Source organism: Myxocyprinus asiaticus, chromosome 49, assembly GCF_019703515.2.
Source record: "Myxocyprinus asiaticus isolate MX2 ecotype Aquarium Trade chromosome 49, UBuf_Myxa_2, whole genome shotgun sequence".
In the NCBI taxonomy this organism is placed as follows: domain Eukaryota; kingdom Metazoa; phylum Chordata; class Actinopteri; order Cypriniformes; family Catostomidae; genus Myxocyprinus; species Myxocyprinus asiaticus.
In genome coordinates this window covers 5,659,409-5,685,448 of record NC_059392.1, presented here as the reverse complement: position 1 = coordinate 5,685,448, position 26,040 = coordinate 5,659,409, and the positions used below count along the sequence as shown (strand labels likewise).

At 36.8% G+C, this 26,040-nt stretch overlaps 2 protein-coding genes across 3 annotated transcripts in view; one reads left to right on the top strand and one right to left on the bottom strand.

Annotated features, from left to right (window-relative positions):
• Positions 1-2,076, top strand: part of glsa (glutaminase a) — a 33,505-nt gene extending 31,429 nt beyond the window's left edge. For both annotated transcript variants that reach the window (XM_051693312.1, XM_051693311.1), the window contains exon 18: positions 222-2,076. In XM_051693312.1, coding sequence (XP_051549272.1) covers positions 222-375 — 154 coding nt within the window. In that variant the 3' untranslated portion in view covers positions 376-2,076. The remainder of the gene's footprint in view (positions 1-221) is intronic.
• stat1a (signal transducer and activator of transcription 1a) lies at positions 1,664-23,570 on the bottom strand. The gene is made up of 25 exons (XM_051693310.1): positions 23,413-23,570; positions 20,596-20,740; positions 19,742-19,892; positions 19,471-19,566; positions 18,304-18,393; positions 17,549-17,627; positions 16,565-16,656; positions 16,324-16,475; positions 15,944-16,102; positions 14,171-14,263; positions 14,006-14,065; positions 13,289-13,312; positions 10,169-10,256; positions 10,017-10,058; positions 9,834-9,917; positions 9,581-9,679; positions 8,713-8,848; positions 8,164-8,219; positions 7,915-8,006; positions 7,021-7,160; positions 6,538-6,726; positions 6,363-6,438; positions 5,739-5,808; positions 5,455-5,487; positions 1,664-5,198 (listed from the first exon to the last, which is right to left on the bottom strand). The coding sequence occupies exons 2-25, from the start codon at positions 20,721-20,723 to the stop codon at positions 5,178-5,180; spliced, it is 2,250 nt and encodes a 749-aa protein (XP_051549270.1). The 5' UTR covers positions 20,724-20,740; positions 23,413-23,570; the 3' UTR covers positions 1,664-5,177.
• Between the last annotated feature and the right edge of the window lie 2,470 nt (positions 23,571-26,040).

Here is a 26,040-nt window from a genome sequence, read left to right as displayed (position 1 = left end):
GTCCAGTCTGCAACATGCCCTGATCCCATTGCTGGCCATTGCTCTTTTCTCCACTAGAACCTCCACAGAAACTTGTTTACTCCCTTATGCCTCTGATGATTAAAAAGAAAGTAGCAAAAAGCCCCAAAATAATTACAATCTATATAAATTCATAATCGTTGCATATAATACAGTTCTGAACAAACTATGCACATTAAATTTCGGGCGAAAATCCCATACAGGTGGGGTAACACTCCCATGGACGAGGCTATTCATTTCGGCCATCACGACGTCGTAACAATCCTGCAGGACTATCACAACACCTACAGCCCAAAAGACACCACAGCCAACGGGGAAAAAGAGACCGCCGAGAAGAACTTGGATGGGATGCTGTAGACACTATCTAGTCTCTGCTTTTATAACACAACATTTCAGATGATTCCGTGTGAGTCCGTTTGTGTGAGGTAAAACAAGAAAACATAAAAAAAAAAGTGTTTGGCCCCTTTGAACCCAGTTTTGTGGTGTTTGTACAGTATGCGTGGTGTGTTAAACCTCTGTTTAAACTGTTATTTTGTTTTTTATCATACACTCAGAGGAATGTAGCCTCATTAAGGTCTTATTTAGCTGTATCCCCATGTGAACAATATAAATTCAGTATACTCAAATATATATATATATAAAAGATATATATTGTATAGTTCAAGTAGAGTTTACACTTCACAATAAGGTTGTATACATTAATGTTAGTTAACACAATAGTAAACATTAAATAACATTGAACAATACTTTTACAGCATTTATTAATCTTGTTTGTTGTTAAATTTTACATATACAAATATTTTTAACATTAAAAGGTATGTTAACATTAGTTTATACAGTAGATAATGTATTAATGTATACAATTATGAACTAACAGGGACGTTGTAAAAGTATATTTATAAATTAACATTAATCCAGATTAATAAATGCTGATAATACCAAATGTATTAACGAACGGTAAGGTATAGAGCCTAATTGTAAAGTGTTAATCATGTACATTTGTTGTACGATTTGAGAAACTTTTTGGGGGGTTTGTTTCGTAGAAGTATAATGATGTCAAATAGATATTTAACAAAAGGCAGCTTTTAGAAGGACTGGAGAGGTTAGCATTGGCTGGGATATGTAATTCTAATTTCCCTTTTTAAACTTTATTTTTTTATTATTTATTTAAAATATAGTCTACTTTGGTCTTAACTTAAAGTCAACAGTAAAGAGAGTAATAGGTCTGTATGCATTTATTGATTGTGTATCATCATATGTTCCTAATATGACACTGTTCTTTGATTATTAAGAAATATTTGCACTTATTTTATTTGTTTGTTTGGAATTAAATTACTTTTAAGCTTTAGAGAGGACCACTTCCATAGCTGTCTGTTTGCCCTACTACAGGTATTTTCTGTACTTTCAAATCCATATCACCTAAAAATCAACCATTTTCAGAACTTAAACGTACAGGAAATCGTATTGCATTTGCCTAATAGATAATTATTTGTCAAACCAACACAAAAGTTTCCCTGAAACTGGAAAGTTGCAATGTCGCCTTTAGTTCTTGCACAATCAATGGACTCCAGGATGCTTCAAATGGACTTCATCTCTGCAATTAGACAAACTCGTTTTCGTAACAAAAATACCATCTAACTATTAATAAGCCATTGTAACACATGATTTTATTTAATGATCATGTTGTGTACATAAACCAAGCAACAATTTTTATAAATTGATTGTTTAATTGTCAGAACATGCATTAGTATCATTTATGTATGGAGTGAAAAGTTGAAAAATAAATGCACTGCTCTAGTCAAATGCGGTTTTAAAACATCCCACCAGTTGTGTAACTCTGAACTAAGTCCCTTTGGAGATGGATGGGCTATAAGCACACATTTTTTGCATACAAGCACACTTGATTGTTTTACTGAATTGATGGTAAAGTTTAGAGACATGCGTATACTTGAAAAAACTCCAAAGTGATGTCAGAAATGTGTATATTTTCTAGTGGGACACTATTGTTACTGTAAAAGTATTGTAAATGTGTGTTTTGTAAATGTGTGTGTGTGTGTGTGAAACTACAAGAAATGTGTTATTTATTGGAAGCATAAACAGAAGGAACATGACTTTAAGACGCGACAACAGTAATAAAAGTAGGTAATTATTTGTATAATGTCGCACTTAAGTCATGTTTTATTACATTGTTTAAAACTTTTGCGGAAAAAGCCGTTGCAATTATTGCGACATTTGTTATTTACTGCTATGAATGTGCTGCATCGTGTTGTAAAATATTGTTTGACTTTGATTCAATTTTGTTATTATGCAATGCTATAGATGTTCTAGATTTGTTTGAATTTATTGTCAAAACTGATCAATATATTCCACACAAAAAATACTAAATAAAAACATACTTTAAACTCTAGTTAAAAATAGTTTTTGCAATTTTTTTTTTTTTTTTTTTTTAACCCTGATATCACACGTTTATTCGATGTATGCATTTTAATACAGAAGGTGCAATTTGTGTTTTAAACGTTCGCTATTGGATGTTAAAACAACATTCAGCAGATGTTTTCATAACGTTTACAATTTAGAATATACACCGATGAGCCAAAACATTATGCCTAATATGCTGTTGGTCCTCCGCGTGCAGCCAAAACAGCTCGACCCGCTGAGGCATGGACTCTACAAGACCCCTGAAGGTGTCCTTTGGTATCTGGCACCAAGACATTAGAAGTAGATTCTTCAAGTCCTGTAAGTTGCGAAGTGGAGCCACCGTGGATCGGACTTGTTGGTCCAGCAAATCCCACAGATGCTCAATCGGATTGAGATCTGGGGAATTTGGAGGCCAGGCCAACTCTTTGACCTTGAACTCTTCAAGATGTTTCTCAAACCATTCCCGAACAACGTGTTTAGTGTGGCAATGCGCATTATCCTGCTGAAAGAGGCCACTGCCATCAGGGAATACCATTGCCATGAAGGGGTGTACCTGGTCTGCAACGATGTTTAGGTGGGTGGCACTTGTCAAATTGACGTCCACATGAATGGTCGGACCCAGGGTTTCCCAGCAGAACATTGCCCAGAGCATCACACTCCCTCCACCGGCTTGTCATAGTCATGCATCCTGGTGCCATCACTTCCCCAGGTAAATGGCGCACACGAACATGACTGTCCACGTGATGTAATAGAAAACGGGACTCATCAGACCAGGCAACATTTTTCCTCTGCTCCAAGGTTTAGTTCCAACGCTCACGTGCCCATTGTAGGCACTTTCGACGGTGGAGAGAGGTCATCATGGGTACTCTGATGGTCTGCGTCTAACCAGCCCCATACGCAGCAGGGTGCGATGCACTGTGTGTTGTGACACATTCCTCCCGTAACATCATTAACATTTTCTGTGACTTGTGCCACAGTAAACCTTCTGTCGGTTCTAACCCTCGCGCATCATTGAGCCTTGGGTGCCCAACACCCTATCACCGGTTTGTGGTTTGTCCTTCCTCGGACCACTGTCGGTATGTACTCGCCACTGCTGACCGGGAGCACCCCACAAGCCTTGCCGTTTCAGAGATGCTCTGATCCAGTTGTCTGGCCATAACAATCTGGCCCTTCTCAAAGTCACTCAGGTCTTTACTCCTGCCCATTTCTCCTGCATTCAACACGTTGACTATGAGAGCTGATTGTTCGCTTACCATCTAATCTACCCAGACCTTGACATGTGGCACTGTTAGGAGATGATCAACGTTATTTGCTTCACCTGTGAGTGGTCATAATGTTTTTGATCATCAGTGTACATTTATCTGCTCTTTTCAAATGTTTATCATATCAAAACACGATTCTACTGTATGTCGATTAAGTGCTCTTTTACTGTTTTATTTTATTTTATTTTGTTGGTCTATGACGAACAATTCTATAGTTGTACAAGGCAATTAAATCTAAGGGATTCACAAAAAAATTCAATGCTCGACAAATTAATCCGAGACAAATAATGCCCTGTAATTTAACAAAGCAGTACACTCCAGTGCAAAAGTGGAAATAACTAAAAGTACATATAAGAACATAAAGTGGACACAATACAAATAAAGCATCAGCAAGAACAATTTCAGGAAAACAGATTTTTTCACATGTACAGAGACAGTGTTTAAAAAAAATAAACACCTAACAGCTTAAAAGTTTAAATTTAATTCTTTTCGGGTAAATCTCACGAAAACATGTCCAGTATTTCACCCCAAAATCCAAAATGTTAAAATTATGTAAAATATTATTTAATAAAATTCTCATAACAAAACTTAATCTTTACATATATTATTACAATGTGTCTGTTTTTCTCAATTTCAGATTAGATTCTCATTACTGTAACAAAGTAATGTTTTACCATATTATTGAAAAGAATACTATAATAAAATTAGGCATGCTTCACAATTTAAATAAAAAAAATATTTCCGCATTACAGTAATGAAAATGAGACAATGCAACAAGCAATTCGAATTTCTTATTCTTTTGATTTTGGGGTGAAGTATTACTTGTATGTATGTTCTTGACAGGTTTTGTAAGATTCACCCTTCTCTCACTTTCTCTCACTTTTTTTTCTCATTACTTGGCATATTAGCAAAGATAAATGAAGTGCTATTTATACACTTCCCTGCATCACATTAACAAGTTGTTTTTATTTGCTAGATTTAGCACTGAGGTAACAACAGCATTATTATGAACTTAAAGGGATAATTCACCCCAAAACTAAAAATCATAATTTACTCACCCTCCTGTTGTTCCAGTTAGGGACTGACAGCCTCAATCACCATTCACTTTTACTGCATCTCTTTCCATACAAAAATGGATGCTGACTGAGGCTAACATTTGCCTAATATCTCCTTTTGTGGTGCATGGAAGAATACAGGTTTGGAACAATATGAATGTGAGGACATGACTGAATTTTAATATTTGTGTGAAGTATTCCTGTAAGTGTTTCTTTTTTGTTTTCTTTTTGTTTTAGAGGACAGCAAGTATACAGTTTTTTTCCAAGAAATTTCTCAGTGTTATAATGAAACATAGCAATGCCTATTGTCTACCTATATGTCTATGTCTGTTCTTCAACTTGTTGTTCTTGTATTGTTTATGGTATTACAAATATTGAAGAAAAGTCTTCTACTTTTTGCCAGTCGTCTGTCCTTTCAAATCACTTATTGGAAATCTGTCCGCAACTGCAAACAAAAATAAATGTATATTAGCGTCTCACTGTATATGCTTAATAACAAGAAATGCATTACTTTTTGGAATTATAAACAGAAGCAACATGACCAAAAGACTTGACAATACTAATAAAAGCAGGTCATTGTTTGTATCCAAAATCGTTCGTTATCGTGTCGCACTTAGTCATGTTTTTTTGCATTGTTTATAACTTTTACGCTTTCGATTATTAAATGAAAAAAATGTGCAAAGGGAATAATTGTACTCTACCTCCAAAGATCCAATATCTCCAATGTACTGATTCTTGAGTAAAGAAAAGCAGAGAGAATTACTCATTGAAAATTCTACTACATTTATACAGTGGAGTTCAAAAGTCTACTTTTTTCATAACAACTTATATTGTCAGCTTTACTGTTGGAGTGAGAAGTTGAACTGAAAAACTGACATGAATTAGAATTTGTAAGTATTAGGTATGTCCCCCTTTTGCTTTAATGCCAGCTTGCATTTGAGCTATGTGGACTTTATTGTAATTAGCCAGGTAACATTTTACATACCATGCGCTCCAGCTCGCCGTAAACCTCAGGTGACATTGGCATGAGTGTGTCGTTGTATTCTGCTGTTTTCCTGAAATCACACAAAGTATATTTGAGAATAGCACCACACATGTTCAATATCAGGGCCTAGACAGAAGGTAATTGTAGACCACTGTTAACAAAATTTGGCTGATAAGATGCTTTGGATATAGTTGCCCAATGGTGATGAATTTTCACTTCACTTGAGCGATTAAGAGTTTTAATATTTTTTTAGTTATAGCACCCCCTAAGACCACAATTTTATGAAATTTGGGATGTGACCTCAGACTGTCCTGGTGTCCATGTGTACCAAGTTTTGTTAAGTTTAGACTTTGAATTTACAAGATAAAGATCAATTAGTCAAAATAAGCTATAAACAAAAAAAATAATTTCCTTATTAAAATGAAACCTTGTGGAGGACTTTCACAGAAATTGGTATACTTCTTCTGAAAGACATCCTGCATATATGTCCCAAATTTCACCAAGATCAGCCATTTAAAATTAATATTATGTTGTTCTGTGAGGCTTGGTGGGATTCTCAAACAGAGCAATGTTTGATAGTGCCACAGTGTTAACACTTTTCAATCTGCTTTAACATTGACTCACATTTCAGAGATGGAGATGAGGGTGGTGCTGATGTAGCCCTCATCTGACTTCTTATCAACATCCATTGGTTCTTGTTCTGGATAAACAAAAAGAAAGAAAGAAAGAAAGAAAGAATGACAATTTAAACAGTTTTACTTATAACTGCCAAGTGTCAATAGTGTAGCAGGTTTCTTACTGTCTGCAGGTTTGGAATAGTATTTTCTGAAGGCTTCATCTTTGGGTAAATTGGGGTAGAGGAAGCGCAGAGGGTTTTCTGGGACATTGTCGGCAGCCATCACACGATAGTTCCGAATGATGTCGGGAAGTGAGACAGCAGAGAGTTCCTTCTTTGTGTAGGGCTCCACTGACCGAATTTGTGGCTCCTCTAAACATACAAAACCCAGTAATAAACCAACAAATTAAGATTTCTTTATTTTTATTATTTGTGCTCAAAGCAAAACTTCTGACATGCTTAAGTTTCCTTAAGCCTAATGAGAAGGGGTTTGTTTTCCCTGAAGAGGTTAGCTAAATTTGTGTTTCACAGACAGTACTTTGAGATTTCAATCCCGAATTGAACACACCTGTGCTGCTTGGTGCACATTAATTATAGATTTAGACCTTTTTGACGCAGTATCAAAGACATTATTACATGAGGTGTCAGTGAGAAGGAATATCTCACCATTTGCGTCATGTTCAACCCAGCTGAACGTAATGGCTCCATCGCGATTGCTCTCACTGAAGCGCAACAGAAATGTCCCAGGAGCTTTGTCATGTAGCAACGCTTTAGTTCGGTCCTTAGTCACAAACCCCATTATACACCTAATAGAGAGAAACAGGGTTAAGTGGGATATTTTCAAAGGGTTAAAAATTAAACAGATGCAAGAGTATAGTGATGTTTAAGTGTAAAAACATCTACAAGCTAGATCAGATGACCGTATGACCAGCAATAAACCAACCATGTAAATCCAGCTACTGTTAGATACTAGTTTTAGCTGGATTTTCCAAGTTTTTGGAGATCCTTGACAGAAAAATCAGGTCATAACAACTTGGTGATAAAACAGGGTTTTTTTTAATGTACGATAGCTGGTTTGTTGCAAGACCAAAGTGGTCTACCAGCTCTGACCAAATTAATCGAGAAGGTCTACAAGTCGACCTCTGCGCCACAATCTACAAGTCCAGGTGATCAACCATCTAGACCAGCTTGAGATAACCATAAATGATCAGTTAGAAACCAACCATTAAAACCAACTACCATTAGATACTGGTTTAGCTGAAGTTTTTTGAGATCCCTGCTGGAAAAAACAGGTGATAGCAGCTTAAGGTGGTCAAACAAATTTTTAAAATATAGAAGCTGGAAAGTTGCTGGCCCGATGTGGTCTATCAGTCTCTAACCAGCTTTACCAAGATAGTCTACAGATCGACCTCAGTGCCACCAGTTATTTGTCATGGAGAACAATCTAGACCAGCTTGAGATGACTATAAATGACCAGCAGAAGCTGGTTTTAGCTGGATTTTCCAGCAGGGATGCACTGATTTTCAGGGAGTAACATAATTCAAACAACTGAATTCTTACCCATCATCCCACAGACTCAGCAGGTGTCGCTTTATAAGGTCTAGAATTCCTTCAATCCACAACCAAAAGGTGAAGTTTTTCTCACTGCCAGACTATGCAATAAGGAAGAAAACCAGAATGTCAAATCAGCTTTAAACAAATGCCTAAAACAAAATTGAAATGAGAATTTGAGACCTTTCAACTCTTTTGAAGTTAAATGGCAAAACTGAACAGTTCCAGATTCACAAAGCGTATCTTATGTAGACCAACCTTACAGAATTTATTCCAAGGAATCTGAGCTTCGGTATCCATCATTGCTTTGGGACCTGTTGGTCAAAGTTCACACCTGTATGCTTACTTTACAGTATCAACCAGAAAGAAAATAATGGAATTGGGGAATGAGGGAAAATGGGCAATTTCAAATGGGTTTTTAAAATAGCTGTTATTTTAAAGAGTAAAATGAGTTCTGTAGTTAACATCACTTGAAGAGACTTTCCCGTTTTGTTCCATAACATAATTTACAACCAGTCGTACCTCAAACATTCATTCTGAAACTGTTGTGTGCTTTGAAAGGTACGTTGCAACATAAGTGCCACAACAAATGTCCGCTTACGCTTAATTACGCATCATTCGTCACATGTGTAAACTCACATTTGCTTGACAAATGACATATAATTTAGCGAAAAATCGTTGTAACCGCTATTTCAAAATCCTATTAGAAATTCCCGAAGGAACCCATGGTAAATTAGCCTACAAATTGATGTCATGACTGAACAGATCTAAAACAAGTCATTCTTTATCTTTAGTTCTCATACTTACCCAGGAGTTTAGCACCCAGCATGCTTAGCTGTTCTTGATTGAGCCCTCTTTTGGTGATGGATGAAAACTGCCAGCTCAATACCTCTGCCAGATTGGACCATGTGGCTGGAGGAGGATTCACAAAGAACAAAAGATTCTGGAGAAGATAAGGCAAAGAGAAAGACAAAGACAGAAACAGAAACAGATGAAACATGACAGAAACAGAAGAAAATGGTGATCACACAAGGAAAACTGAGGTTTAACCCAAAACAAAGTGCCATTAAGGCAAGTCAGCTCACTCGGCGGCCATCTTGGTAACACACCCCGAGGGCTATTTTCTAGTACGCAAGTACAACTCCTATCTACTTCAATGGGAAATGACAGAAATTTCCAAAACGTGTACTTCTGAGGAAGAACTAATCCCTTGATTGGCCTAAATTTGTCAGGTTAGAGGCATCAAATCTTTGAAAGATACTTATTTCCATGCCATTGTTGTGGTATCATCTATTTCAGATAAACCCACCCCTAAATGGCGCATAAAAACAAAACGAACTGTGGCTAGTCACTTTACATGTCAGTCAGACCGTCTCTCCTGTCTAAGTGAACGGTTCCTTGTCAAAATAACCAGCGTTGTGGACCAGACCTTTCGCTGTTTATTCAAAGGTCTAGCTACATGAAACTATCCAGACTGAAGACAACAATAGCTACCGAGGTAAACACTGTGCCATTACAGGATACCACACTGAGAGGTGGCCAATGGGAAAGAAGGTCTAACTACCTACAGTCAACAAAATGAAGTGCACAACCTAACAATAACCAGAAGAAGTCTTGAAGTCAGTGTTGAAGACAACAAAAAACTTAGCCCTAGAGTGAGAGCGGTCAGGCTTACCTTGGGCTCAGAGATCAGCATGTTGTACCACATGATGGAAGCCCATCCACTGGGTAGCTGACTGACGTTTGAGATCACGACTATGGGCAGAGAAGTGGTCTGAAGACAGAGAGGGAGATGTAGGGAAAAAGTTTCATGATATGCCATTTGGTAGCCTGAGTGATTTCTATGTTTATAAAGAGTTTATTAATTGTGCTTTGTAGTTGGTGTATAAATAGATTCAAATGTAATGTAATGTAAAGGATCTTCTAACCTCAAAGTTCATGACAAGTCCAGACCAGCAGAGTTCTGCTTCAAATGTGATGGAGTGAAGTTCTTCTGTGACGATCAGAGGGCCCTGACAAATATTAAATGAATAGTTCACAAAAAATGGCTTTGAATTACAAACAGAAAAATAATTTGGGTAATCTAATGAAGTAATAACAAAATTCCTCACCTCACTGGTCCTGTTTCCAGCAACTTTCTGCTCTTTCAATTGCTGGGTAAGAAAAATACTTTTTTTGAGTACAACAAACTGCATATTTAACTGAATTGACTCTTTAAATTGGAACCATAATTTGCTGCTTTGTTTTTCTTTTTCCGCTTTACCAAGTGACGGAATTCTGCTGCCATTCCATTGGATTCCTCCATGTTCATCACCTTCATGGCTGTTCCTAAGATGTTGAATTTACGAAACCTAAAACGGGGAACAGTACCAAGAAAGTGGAATACCAATAATTTAAGTAGATTTTGACCAATTTAAAATAAACTGTAACAATTTATAATAAGGTTGCATTCATTAAAGTTAACTAAACTAGTTAACGTGAACTAACAATGAACAATCCTTTTACAGCACATTTGCTGCCCATTCATCTTGGCAAAATGCCTCCAGGTCATGCAAAGTCTTTGGTCATCTTGCATGAACCGCACGTTTGAGATCTCCCCAGAGTGGCTCGATGATATTAAGGTCAGGAGACTGTGATGGCCACTCCAGAACCTTCACCTTTTTCTGCTGTAACCACTGAAGGGTCAACTTGGCCTTGTGCTTAGGGTCATTGTCGTGCTGGAAAGTCCAAGAGCGTCCCATGCGCAGCTTTCGTGCAGAAGAATGCAAATTGTCTGCCAGTATTTTCTGATAATATGCTGCATTCATCTTGCCATCAATTTTCACAAGATTCCCCGTGCCTTTAGAGCTCACACACCCCCAAAACATCAGTGAGCCACCACCATGCTTCACATTGGGGATGGCATTCTTTTCACTATAGGCCTTGTTGACCCCTCTCCAAACATAGCGCTTATGGTTGTGACCATAAAGCTCTATTTTGGTCTCGTCACTCCAAATTACAGTGTGCCAGAAGCTGTGAGGCGTGTCAAGGTGTTGTCGGTATACTGTAACTGGGCTTTTTTGTGGCATTGGCGCAGTAAAGGCTTCTTTCTGGCAACTCGACCATGCAGCTCATTTTTGTTCAAGTATCGTTGTATTGTGCTCCTTGAAACAACCACACCGTCTTTTTCCAGAGCAGCCTATATTTCTCCTGAGGTTACCTGTGGGTTTTTCTTTGTATCCCAAACAATTCTTCTGGCAGTTGTGGCTGAAATCTTTCTTGGTCTACCTGACCTTGGCTTGGTATCAAGAGATCCCTGAATTTTCCACTTCTTAGTAAGTTATAGAAAAGTACTGACTGGCATTTTCAAGGCTTTGGATATCTTTTTATATCCTTTTCCATCTTTATAAAGTTCCATTACCTTGTTACGCAGGTCTTTTGACAGTTCTTTTCTGCTCCCCATGGCTCAGTATCTAGCCTGCTCAGTGCATCCACGTGAGAGCTAACAAACTCATTGACTATTTATACACAGACACTAATTGCAATTTAAAATGCCACAGGTGTGGGAAATTAACCTTTAATTGCCATTTAAACCTGTGTGTGTTACCTTATGTGTCTGTAACAAGGCCAAACATTCAAGGGTATGTAAACTTTTGATCAGGGCCATTTAGGTGATTTCTGTTACCATTATGATTTAAAAAGGAGCCAAACAACTATGTGATATTAAATGGCTTCATATGATCACTATCCTTAAATAAAAGACCGTTTTTTTTTTTTATTTGCATGATCAGTCATATTTTCAAAATCAATGCCAAAATTTCACAATTTCTGCCAGGGTATGCAAATTTTGAGCACAACTGTGTGTGTGTGTGTGTGTGTGTGTGTGTGTGTATATATATATATATATATATACACTATATTGCCAAAAGTATTCGCTCATCTGCCTTTAGACGCATATGAACTTAAGTGACATCCCATTCTTAATCCATAGGGTTTAATATGACGTCGGCCCACCCTTTGCAGCTATAACAGCTTCAACTCTTCTGGGAAGGCTTTCCACAAGGTTTAGGAGTGTGTTTATGGGAATTTTTGACCATTCTTCCAGAAGCGCATTTGTGAGGTCAGACACTGATGTTGGACGAGAAGGCCTGGCTCGCAGTCTTCGCTCTAATTCATCCCAAAGGTGCTCTATCGGGTTGAGGTCAGGACTCTGTGCAGGCCAGTCAAGTTCTTCCACACCAAACTCGCTCATCCATGTCTTTATGGACCTTGCTTTGTGCACTGGTGCGCAGTCATGTTGGAACAGGAAGGGGCCATCCCCAAACTGTTCCCAAAAAGTTGGGAGCATGGAATTGTCCAAAATCTCTTGGTATGCTGAAGCATTCAGAGTTCCTTTCACTGGAACTAAGGGGCCAAGCCCAGCTCCTGAAAAACAACCCCACACCATAATCCCCCCTCCACAAAACTTCACAGTTGGCACAATGCAGTCAGACAAGTACTGTTCTCCTGGCAACCGCCAAACCCAGACTCGTCCATCAGATTGCCAGATGGAGAAGCGTGATTCGTCACTCCAGAGAACGCGTCTCCACTGCTCTAGAGTCCAGTGGCGATGTGCTTTACACCACTGCATCCGACGCTTTGCATTGCACTTGGTGATGTATGGCTTGGATGCAGCTGCTTGGCCATGGAAACCCATTCCATGAAGCTCTCTACGCACTGTTCTTGAGCTAATCTGAAGGCCACATGAACTTTGGAGGTCTGTAGCGATTGACTCTGCAGAAAGTTGGCGACCTCTGCGCACTATGCGCCTCAGCAGCCGCTGACCCCGCTCTGTCATTTTACGTGGCCTACCACTTCGTGGCTGAGTTGCTGTCATTCCCAATCGCTTCCACTTTGTTATAATACCACTGACAGTTGACTGTGGAATATTTAGTAGCGAGGAAATTTCACAACTGGACTTGTTGCACAGGTGGCATCCAATCACAGTAACATGCTTGAATTCACTGAGCTCCTGAGAGCGGCCCATTCTTTCACAAATGTTTGTAGAAGCAGTCTGCATGCCTAGGTGCTTCATTTTATACACCTGTGGCCATGGAAGTGATTAGAACACCTGAATTCAATTATTTGGATGGGTGAGAGAATACTTTTGGCAATATAGTGTGTGTGTATATATATATATTTTTTTTTTTAGAACATGGTAGCTGGTTTGTTTTGTTCCACATTTCTAAATTATAGATTAATATAATATAGATTAATAAAATGCTGTTAAAATATTGTCCATTGTTAGTTAATTATACCTAATGCATTTACTAATGTTAATGAATAGAACCTTGTTATAAAGTGTTACCAAAATAAACTTCATTGGCATGGTATGTAAATAATAAAAACAGTGTAAAGGACACACCCTTTCCGTTTCTCAACGACATCCCTGGAAGGCAAAAAGAAATGACAGAATATTAATTTTGTAAAGAACTAAATAAATATTCAGAATGCATCTGCAACTAGATTTCAATTTCATTAAGGAAAAAAGGAAAAGCAACAGTGCTAAAGTTTTAGGTGAATGTAGGTTTTAAGCTTTGGGTTTATATACCCAATTTCACAAACTGTATTTTTAAGTAGAACTATACGGTTAAAAAAAAAAAGACAAACAAATCTGTCAATAGTAAAAGAAATAATAGTAATTCAAGTTTTATTCTCTGAAAATAAGTCTTGTTATCTTGCACAATTTTGCTTCTAAAGTAAATGTATTTTGTTTTAAGGATGTCTAGATAATTTTATTGGAAATCAAGTAAAAAAAATGTTTGCGGTGTAGTCATTGTACTGTGTAAGAGCAGATATAAAACAAGGAATTAACCAGGCGCTGAGACTGAAATTACTGTACCTACAAAACAAAGTCTGTAAGTTAAGCAGATCGGGCTGAATCAATTTGATTGAATTAAGTTTAATATTTAGGGTTGAGAATTTAGAACAACCACTAACCCGAATGTTTGAGGTATATGAATACAGTACTGCTTAGTTTTGAATTAACGTATGCTAAATTATTGTAGTAAATGCTAAAGTAATCTAGAGAAAAGTTGGCATGTATGACTTATGGTTGAGTCAGAGTTTGGACTACACTTACTTATCAAAGTGCACCTTTACTCGAACTGTGTGGTTGAATTCCTGAAGTTTTACAAGCAGCCTGGAAAATGAAAGAACTTGATAAGAAATAAATGATATTATCTGGCTTATTATCTCTTTCCAGAGAAATACGAGTTAGCACAGACTGGAATGTGTTCATGATTACCGGATTTTGAGAGTGAACAAAACTCCCGTCTTCAGCACCAGCGGTCTTTGAAGTTGGGTCGGCATACATGGCTGTCTCTCAACTACCAAGGAGCTGAATGCATACACAAACACACACAAGCACAAATCAAGAGCATACTACAAAACAGAATGTCGTCACCCTGTACACATGTATACATTCACACTTTATGCACAAAAATAATCACAAAAAACTGACTATCAGAGAATCATTTACTGGTGTTACGATCTCAAAATTCCACCAGAATTGCACATAACAATGCGAAATTTGATTCTTGAAAACATGTCAATAAACAACACGGAGAAAGGGCACATTGCGCAAAAGATACACAACATAGTGTCTACTACTTGAGTCCTAGAGGTGAACGTAACTGTACTACAGTGTTGAGTGTAACCTAATTACAAAGCCATTAATTACAGTAATCGAAATACTTTTTAATTCAAAAAGTAGTGTAGCGCATTACATTTTCAATTTTTGTAATCAGATTACAGTTACTAACTTACTTACTTAAATAAGTGAAATAAAATGAATTACATTAATATGTGCATCTGTTGTATGTTTCTGTGACCACTGAAAGGCATTCGTCCCAATCGAGTCAATGATAAAGGAGGAAAATAGGCATTATTTTAAATTCGTTAAGCGGACAAATAAAAGCTTTTCCGTGAAAAGTGTTTTCCAAAGTAACTTAATGTAATTAGTAATGTGATGACATATTTCCTGAAGTAATCTGTAAAGTCAGTAATCTGATTACAATATTAAAGTAGTATTTCGTCATCTGTAGTGAATTAGGTTTTTGAATAACTTACCCAACACTGCTGTACTATGATTGACTGTGTTGAAAACATCTCATCTGATTGGCTGACGAGGTCGTACCTTTTAAAAAATTAATTTGCGAATCGAAACCTGGCAGGAAAGTCTCAAAATATTCGCACACATATCTGAGGCAATCCATAAACAAGTGACGATTTGCGAACGTTGAAAATATTCGTTTTACTGTGACACATTTATGAATCGCTTTTCGTGAATATATTTATCTAACTCATATGCTTTCCACTGCCTCGTCTTCCGCTCTCGCTTTCTCACGATTTCATTGCTGTTGCATGTCGCTAGTTGGGACTGTGCACTGACTGGTCGGCCAGATTTCAAACCAAATTTACCGTAGCATCTGTGACTAATCGCAGCGTATCTCACAATTATGCACACAAGAAAAGCGTCTGTGATGGGCGCACCCTACAAACTGTTTATGATCTGGCCTTATTGTCGTTCCATAGCAGCACACTTGAAACGTCAAAGAGCGACAAGCCTCAGTTTTGTAGTGTCCGCTTTGTTTTAGTAAAACAATCTATTTACTGTCAGTCAGTACATTTACGTGCGCAGTTATAATCGAACTACAGCAAGTTTTTATGTAATCGAGCAACAGTCTTCATCTTTCCATCCAAGTATACTGTACTTCGCACATCATACAGAATATACGTGTTAATCGGACGACATCGGACGACATCGGACAACAGGCTGACATCCTTCAAATATTCGAATACGCAGCTGAGGCCTGATTGTCGTCTGATTAACATTTATACATGATGTACGAAGCTGAGCTACAATCGCATTATCTAGTTCCATTAGTTTGACTTCGCAAAAATTGGACTTACATGACATTTTAAAAAGACAAATTATTGTTTTAGTCCGACTGAATTCTAAATGTTAAAGTGCACATAAACGTACGAGTGCACCTAATAAGCAGCAAAGGACTCTTACTTTGTAATGACAGTTTTGAGATTTGACATTATCCTGTCGTCCAAAGTGCTCTTGCTGTAAGTGATGGGATCATTTTCGGATGTGAATTTCTGCTCCAGTTCTAGAAGTTTCTTCAGTTGCTGTCTGAGCTGAAGCAGAGACTCTCCGATGGAAGTAAACCTGGGATGGAAAAAGAAAAGGAACTTTTAATTAAATGTCCCAACCAGGTGCAAATAATGTAATTGGTCACTTGGTTTCTCTGGGCTGTTTTAGCCCTGCCCACAGTGAAATCTTATTGGTCCAAATAGATGTAAATTAAACATTAAACCTATTCTGATTGGCAGTGATTTTGTCACAATTGCAATCAAATGGAAGCAACAGTGTTTTTGTGCATGAGTTACCAGTTCTGTAGCTGGTCCAAGCAGACATTAGTTAGTCCACCAATGCAGGACATTTGCTGACGACGCCTCCACTCAGCCAGTTCTGATGAGATTAACTCGAACACCACCTGATCCATGAGATTCAACACTTCCGACATCTGACTAATCACACCCTGCATAGAAATGAGATTTAACACAATGGCACTTACAGTTCTCTTCACTAAAAACAAGCCCCATTGAAACCTGTCTGCAATGTTCTCACCGCTCTCATGTCGTTGAGTTTCATAAACATGGCACAAATGACCAATCTTTCACGATTCAAGTCCTCTTTTGAAATGGTCCCGTTCATATCCTCTGTTGAATAGAAACAAGTACAAATCTAAACGTATTTCGAAATGTGTCTTGAGACCCCTACATTCTGAAAGAAAAAAAAATGCTATGCCATGTAATGAATGTAAAGTGACTCTGGGCTGTCAAGCTCCATAATGGACAAAAAAACAACAGTAAATGCAGTTTATGTGACTTGTGCACTATTTTAACCAAATTTTAAGACATTTAAGTCGTTATATACTCTCAAGTCTCTCCCATAAACAGCGCACAAATCAACCTCATAATATCAAACCTCACTGGTTCTTTTGTCATGACGTCATGATGTTTGGCCACGATATGAGCAAGACACACAAGAACCAATGAGGTTATATGTTGTTGACGCTTTGCCATATTTGACTTGGGCGCTGTTTACGGGAGATGATCAATGATTTGATTTGAGAGTCAATTTTGGGTGAACGATTCTCTAAGACAAATTAGTAACAAGATGTTTTAGGCAACCCACTGACTAATTTGATTTTGAAAATGTTAGTTTTACTGTTTGGGGCCCACTTTACATTGAGTGTCTTTAACTACTATGTACTAACATTAAAATACATCAACATACAACATTATACTTTGATTCATAATGTGAATCAAAATTCACATTTGCTGCTACTAAGGTTGAGGTACGAGTAGGGGTTGGAGTAAGGGTTGGGTTAGGGTTAAGGTTTAAGATTAGGGGTAAGGTTAACAGTGTAACTACAGATGTAATTAAATACAGGTATTTTAAATTGAAGTACAATGCAACAACATATATGTACATAATTAATACAGTGTATTAAATGCTTAAATACATCTAACATAAAGTGGGTCCATTGTTTGTGAGGTTGCCGTAAAGACAGGACAACTACTAAAATAAAAACACTAATTCTGTCACCTCTGCTTTGGAGAGTTTTGCTCTTGAAGTCGTATTCGTCTTGCAGGTCCTCAAGATTTTTGATGATTTGCTCTGTTTCCTGATAAGAAGTAATGGATGAGAAGTGATGGAGGAGTAAAGATATTTAAGAGGCAGGACTGTACAGTGCCATTTACACATATGTGATACGTGTTTCCACCTATGATGAGTGCTGCAACAAAGGGTTGCAGTGGATGCGTTGTCAGGGCTGCGGTACTGTTCCTTTTATGCTGTGTGCTGGAAAAATCTATGCGCAAAAAAGAGAGCGTCAGAAACTGACGCGATTCATAAAATTGTTATCCTGCATCAGTGTCTGTTTGTGTCTTTTTTGCACTCAGTTTGTGATGCACAACTCAAGGCAACGTAGAAGGAACATTATCGCGACAACGCATCCACTGTGACCCGCTAAATTTCGAGGGCTCGAAGATTTGGCAATAGCTAAGCAGACATCAGACACTTTGTACATGTTCTTTGTTGCAATGCTCCTCGTAGGCAGAAATTGTCGCACACGTCATATGGGTTCAAATTTGTCGTCGCATCATAATTTTTTATCGAAAATGCAAGCACAAATGTTGCATTGCACAGTCCTGTTGTAATAAAAATATATCATTGTATCAAATTAAAATATTACATCTCCCAAAATTGTAGTAGTAGTAGTCGTAGTAGTAAGTTGTAATAGTAAATAATAAAAGAGCATACAGCCCTTCTAAGAAAGTTTTCATGTGTGGGTAAATCACCTGTACTTTCAGCTTTATGTCTTTCACTCTTCCATCCAACTCTCGATGTTTCTCAACGATCATGTCGTTTTGGGCGCTCTCTGCTCGATTCTGGAACGAAACTCTAAATTAAACCCTCAAGCAGACGGGTTCAACACACAACTTTACTCAATGATGCATTTCACAATAAATTCATGGGTGTGCGTGTAATATAAGACTAGTATAAGAATCCAAATAAGACTAATTCTTGTGTAATGTTATGCAAAATGACCCGCATTTTCCATGCAGAAGCTAAAATCATTGTCTGGAAAAGAGCAGTTAGGACATTCTGCAAAATGTTGTTTTTTTTCTCTCCAAGGTTGATTAAATGATGATAGAATTTTCATTTTTGGATGAACTATTACTTTAATACTAAATAATAAATGTCACACGTTCACAAGTGGTTTGAATGAAGAGTTAAATATTGTCTGCGCTAAAAAATGTTACAGTTGTGTTTGTGTTTCACTGCGATCAGTCGTTGTAGTTTATTTACAGCCATCTTGGTTCTTAAACCATTTTTCCCATTAATTTTATAAAATCCTTCATATAAAATTTTTAAGGCATTAACCAAACCAACCAGCTTCGAGGTGAATCATAACATTACAAACTTTAATTTGTAGCAAAATAAAGTATCAGAAAATTGGACAAAAAGACAAAGGTTACTCTGTGCTTAACGTCTTTCATGAGGGAATAAACTACAATCCCATGAAGCATTGCGAATGACGTAAACGCTTTCAAAACGATGGAAAAATATAAAGCTATTGATTTGAAGTTGTTGACTAAGTATAAAAACAATCTATTTTTATTTTTAATTGCAAAACATTCAGATATATACAAATATACAAGTAGTCATGGAAATGGGCGGTTGCTGCAGAGCTCTTTTGGCGCACATTGTATGTCGCGATTCTCTGATTGGTGGATCGTTTCCCTTCAGGATCATGAGTAGTGTAGTTCTTCACTAGGAGTTCTGCTAATAAACACGTTGAAATTATGTGGATTAATGGCTTTAATGCAAGCATATACCTTTGATTAACAGCCTCTGGAGCTCACGGTAGGTCTATAAGTAATCGTTAAAAATCGATTCGCCTATGGAAAAAAATACATTTCATTTTTACTTCTAAAACCAGACTGTTGCAATCTATTACTGACCTCTGACGTTTGAGCAGCAGCCAGAATCTTCCTTTCCTCGTTAAGATTCCTACTGATGATCATTGCCATGGAAACAGGATTGTCTTGGAAGAGGCTCTAGAAAAAAGGGTTGAGTTGACTTGAAAAATGTTTTATTAATTCACATTTAAATCACAATAAAAGTACATTATAAAGTAAAAAGTGTCTCTATTACAACTTGTGTTTTAGCATAATGATTCAGAGACTGGCAAAACTTGGCATTAAAAGGAAGTGGTCAATAATCGACAGACACCTGCAAGTTCCGTTTGATCTTGCGGATGTTATGTTGGTTCAGGAAGTCTTTCTCCATCGCGAAGCGGCTGTGTTGGTGATCCAGCTGGGTCAACAGGTCATGGAACCTTACAGTGGCCAGGGATTCATTCTCCACGTTAGCAACATGTTCCCTATGGGCAACGAATAAGTATTTTACATCAAATTGATTCTTTAACTGAACAGAAGTAATATGTTGTCTTGTTTAGTAAAAAAAAATGCAGTAAGTAATTTTTCCAATTATGTTTCACAAGCATCAACCAATTACTATTGACTTAGTATCGTATTACTACGATCTCTGCTGCCCCAACTAGGTCTGGAGCATCTATGGCGTTTGTGATGCTAATGCTGATTCACTTGTTTGCAACATTCAATTTCACTTTCTTTGAGATTGAGGTAAGTTCATCTAAAGTGTTTGCGTTTATTAACTTGCTTGAATTATAAGACTACTAAAGGCCAAAATATGCTTTGGTTTTCCACATGCACAGAAAATTTCTTCATGTGCACAGTCCGCGTGTACTGTCCGTGTGCATCCCAGTTTTTCAGACATGCGGACCATGTAAATACTAAGAGGACATTAATACGCTTCAGTTACATCACACTTGGTAGTCAGTGGTAGGCGTATTGGGGGAGGGGCATTTTCGTTCTAGAGTGCATTTGATTGGACAAAAATCTGTGTAGTACAGGATGAGTCATCAATATGTTTTAATTGTTTTTATGGAAGAAAAAGACTATAAATATAGATCCCTTCAACGCTACATGAGATGAACTAAAATACACAAAACTTGTATATTTGTTGAATATAGCTATAAAATCCTTAAAGTCAATCGTTCGCACCAGTCATGACTCTCTATCCAGTTGCTGAGATACTGGCGGATGGCCATTGGGAAGTTGTCATCGTACAGCTGGTCCACCTGTTCCAAAAACTTCGAATCCAGTTGCTGAAGCTCCAACCATTGACTCATTTCTGCGACTCTGTGGGCTGAGAGATTGGGATGGTAAAAATAAATGAGCAAGTAAGAGAAGTGTCTGTTAACGGTTGGTTTGTTGGCTGCATACTCATGGCAAAGTGTTTTGTTTGGCATCACTCCACATGCCTATGCAACAATACCACGGAAGACACATAGAGTAACGCTTTAGATAAAAGGCAAAGGTATAAATGTAAGGGAACATTAATTATTTTAATAGCATTCATTTAAAAAGGCTTTTTAAAGGTGCCTAAACAAAGATGTCAAAATTAGATGTTTCTGAAGGTACTTTTTTGCAAAAATTACAAGTGTGCCAAACTGCCTAAAGTTCATGTATTGTGTTGAGACAATTGGTACAGCTGGGTATCAAAGTTGTTTCCAACGGGAGCTTCGTACTGTATAAAGACTCCACTGTCTTTTCTTTTGTCAGAATATAGCATGATAAAAGAGCACAGCAGAAAGTAATCAATCAGATTTAGAGCATAACACCATTTATTTGCATATGTCTGTGTGATATAAAGAGAGATATAAAAAAACATTATCCTATATACTTATTTTTCATTCATTCAGAAAAATCTGAAAAATAAACTCCTGTGGGGATATCTATGGGACTTTATGATATGCTCATATCGAAAAAGTTTTATAAGTGAAATAATACAAATAATAATAATAAAAATAATTAACTATTATTATTATTATTATTATACAAATGATATACATACAAAAATTTGTAATAATGTACAGATTTTGCTGTTTTGGAAGGAAATTGGTATTTTAATTCACCAAAGTGACATTCAGCTGATCACAAAGTATATTCAGGACATTACTGATGTAAAAAACAGCACCATCACTATTTGAAAAAAGTCATTTTTGATCAAATCTAGACAGGCCCCATTTCCAGCAGCCATCACTCCAACACCTTATCCTTGAGTAATCATGCTAAATTGCTAATTTGGTACTAGAAAATCTCTTGCCATTATATCAAACACAGTTGAAAGCTATTTGGTTTGTTAAATGAAGCTCAACATTGTCTTTGTGTATGTTTTTGAGTTGCCACAGTATGCAATAGACTGGCATGTCTTAAGGTCAATATTAGGTCAAAAATGGCAAAAAAGAAACAGCTTTCTCTAGAAACTCATCAGTCAATCATTGTTTTGAGAAATGAAGGCTATACAATGCTTGAAATTGCCAAAAAACTGAAGATTTCATACAAAGGTGTACACTACAGTCTTCAAAGTCAAATGACAACTGGCTCTAACAAGGACAGAAAGAGATGTGGAAGACCAGATGTACAACTAAACAAGAGGATAAGTACATCAGAGTCTCTAGTTTGAGAAATAGACGCCTCACATGTTCTCAGCTGACAGCTTCATTGAATTCTACCTGCTCAACACCAGTTTCATGTACAACAGTAAAGAGAAGACTCAGGGGTGCAGGCCTTATGGGAAGAATTGCAAAGAAAAAGCCACTTTTGAAACAGAAAAACAAAAAGAAAAGGTTAGAGTGGGCAAAGAAACAGACATTGGACAACAGATAATTGGAAAAGAGTGTTATGGATCTTAACCCCATTGAGCTCTTGTGGGATGAGCTAGACTGTAAGGTGCATGAGAAGTGCCCGACAAGACAGCCACATCTATGACAGGAAGTGTGGGGTGAAATGTCACCTGAGTATCTGGACAAACTGACAGCTAGAATAACAAGGATCTGCAAAGCTGTCATTGCTGCACATGGAGGATTTTTTGATGAGAACTCTTTGAAGTAGTTTAAGAAGTTCTGAACATTTTTTTCAAATTGTAATAGTAATTTTTCATGTTATTAATGTCCTGACTATATATTGTGATCAGTTGAATGTCACTTTGGTGAATAAAAGTACCAATTTCTTCCCATAAGAGCAAAATCTGTACATTATTCCAAACTTTTGGCCGCCAGTGTATATATATATATATATATATATATATATATATATATATATATATATTTGTTATTATTATTACTATTATTATTATGATTATAAAAATGCTAAATGTTTTCCAAGGATTAGTTAATTTATAAAAATTAAAATAACTTAATAAAAAATTAAGAGAATGATATATATATATGTAATAGAGAGTATATGTATTCTATATTATTTTTTTATTTAGAATTACTAAATTATTATATATATATATATATATATATATATATATATATATATATATATATAAACTTTCTGGAAAATGTCCTCAGAAGTTGGCACAAAATATTTTTTATTCACTTCGAAAATGCTAAAAGTTTATTTTAAGATCAGGGTGAGTTTAAAGGATTGCGTGTGTCCGAAAAAGCTCAGGATGTTTGACGATTGTTTGTTCATTTATGGTGGAAGCAGACAGATCCGTTGTTATTATTATTATATTACATAACATAACCAGAGGAACTCGTAATGTTTGTTTTGCCTGCAGTCCAAATGTTCACATGTAAACCCTAATCTGCAGGCCAGACAACAGATGGCCCGATTATAGGCAATATAAATGACTTTACAATGCACATCTACTGGTAAACATCAATATCGCTAATCGCTTCATATATCATCCATTCTTTAGAATTATAATATCAAGCATTAATCAAGCATGCGATCAAAACTTCCTGTTAAGTTTTCATGCAGAAAAAAATGCTGAACGCGGAAATAAGTTATTATTTTGTCACTCACCCCAGTTATCCAAATGCGATTACTTAAACCAAGAATCCACCGATATATGTTATTTTTCTTCTATATCCGCAGAAATAATAGGAAGTACAGGCCAGTTCCCTGTTATTGTCGTTTATCTCGGACTCGAGAACGCAAATCTGTGCATAGAGCGTGTGTGGTTGAGTGACAGGCGGATGAACCAATCAGACAGTAGAATTTCGTTTGTGCCACATCTGAAAGCCAATCGACGCGCTTGGATGTGTTCTGTGACGTCGGGCGGAATTTTGGTTGAAACGCTATAGCGGATCCCACGTGATTTATAAGAAACTGAAACCTCTCTCTATCTCTCTCTCACACACACACACACACACACACACACACACACACACACTCAAGGCAGATGCTTATTTCATAACCGGGTGAAAAACTGCGGGTGAAATGCGTTTTATAATAATTATCATAATGTGTTACAGAAGAAAGACATACAAATACAAAATATATTTGTCTAAGAGTAAGGTTATTACATAAGTGATTGTAGAAATACATATGGGGTTCAAATAGGATCAAGTTCCCTTTAAATTATGTGCAATATTAAAATCATACCTTGCATTGCAGTACATCTTGCCAATGTCAATGTTTTATGTCAAGTAAGCCTGCATATGTTCTTTACCTTTTAAACTTATGTGGTTAATTACATTTATTTGCATTGAAATGTTTCAGTGGCGTTTTTTGTACTTTTTGTTCTACCTTTGTAGCCTAATGATATTGTGTTTGTGTGTATGTGGCTTTCTGGGTAGTTGTGCAAACTCCTTTTGAAAAGAGCCCTATTGTGTAACTACAATGCGTCGCCAAAGTCACATAATTCCAAAAAACTATTTGAATTTTCTCTTTTAACTGGCTTTATTTTTCATGAATTATTTGTGTTAACTATTGAATTATATATATATATATATATATATATATATATATATATATATATATATATATATATATACACACACAGTTGAAGTCAGAAGTTTACATACACCTTAAACTTTTAAACTTTAAATGTACAAATACATTTCAGCTCAGTTTTTTACAATTCCTGACATTTAATCGTAGAAAACATTCCCTGTAAGAATGTGAAATGTCAGAATAATTGTAGAGAGAATGATTTATTTCAGCTTTTATTTCTTTCATCACATTCCCAGTGGGTCAGAAGTTTACATACACTTTGTTAGTATTTGGTAGCATTGCCTTTAAATTGTTTAACTTGGGTCAGATGTTTTGGGTATCCTTCCACAAGCCTTCCACAAGAAGTTGCTGGAATTTTGGCCCATTCCTCCAGACAGAACTGGTGTAACTTAGTCAAGTTTGTTGGCCTCCTTGCTCGCACATGCTTTTTCAGTTCTGCCCACAAATTTTCTGTCGGATTGAGGTCAGGGCTTTGTGATGGCCACTCCAATACCTTGACTTTGTTGTCCATAAGCCATTTTGCTACAACTTTGGAGGTATGCTTGGGGTCATTGTCCATTTGGAAGACCCATTTGCGACGAGCTTTAACTTCATGGCTGATGTCTTGAGACATCATGTCTTGCTTCAATATATCCACATAATTTTCCTTCCTCATGATGCCATCTATTTTGTGAAGTGCACCAGTCCCTCCTGCAGTAAAGCACCCTCATAACATGATGCTGCCACCCCCATGCTTCACGGTTGGGATGGTATCCTTCATCTTCCAAGCCTCACCCTTTTTCCTCCAAACATAATGATGGTCATTGTGGCAAAACAGTTCAATGTGTATTTCATCAGACCAGAGGACATTTCTCCAAAAAGTATGATCTTTGTCCCCATGTGCACTTGCAAACTGTAGTCTGGCCTTTTTATGGTGGTTTTGGAGCAGTGGCTTCTTCCTTGCTGAGCAGCCTTTCAGGTTATGTCGATATAGGACTTGTTTTACTGTGGATATAGATAGTTGTCTACCTGTTTCCTCCAGCATCTTCACAAGGTCCTTTGCTGTTGTTCTGGGATTGATTTGCACTTTTCGCAGCAAACTACATTCATCTCTGACCCACTGGAAATGTGATATAGTCAATTAAAAGTGAAACAATCTGTCTGTAAACAATTGTTGGAAAAAGTATTTGTGTCATGCACAGAGTAGATGTCCTAAACGACTTGCCAAATCTATAGTTTGCTTATATGAAATCTGTGGATTGGTTTAAAATGAGTTTTAATGACTTCAACCTAAGAGCATGTAAACTTTTGACTTCAACTGTGTGTGTATGTGTGTGTATAGTTAACACAAATTAACTATTTTTTTAATTATAAAGTTTTTATATTATTAAAAACAGAGAAACACACACAAACACATACAAAAAAAAACTATTGGCAACTTATTTGGCATCAATTTTTGCTGATAATGATAGTTCCAAAAAGCAACTATCTGCACTGATTAATCGATAAAACTGATAAATTGGTTTTACAGATTAATCGGTGCTGATAGTTGTTTTTTGTAACTATCGGTTACCAGCGAAAATTTATACCAAATAAGTTGCCAAAAAAAACCTAAATATTTTAGAAAAGAGCCCTATTGTGTAACTATTACGTCGTCAAAGTCACAGAATTTCACAAAATTATTTTAATGTTCTCTTTTAACTGGCTTTATTTTTC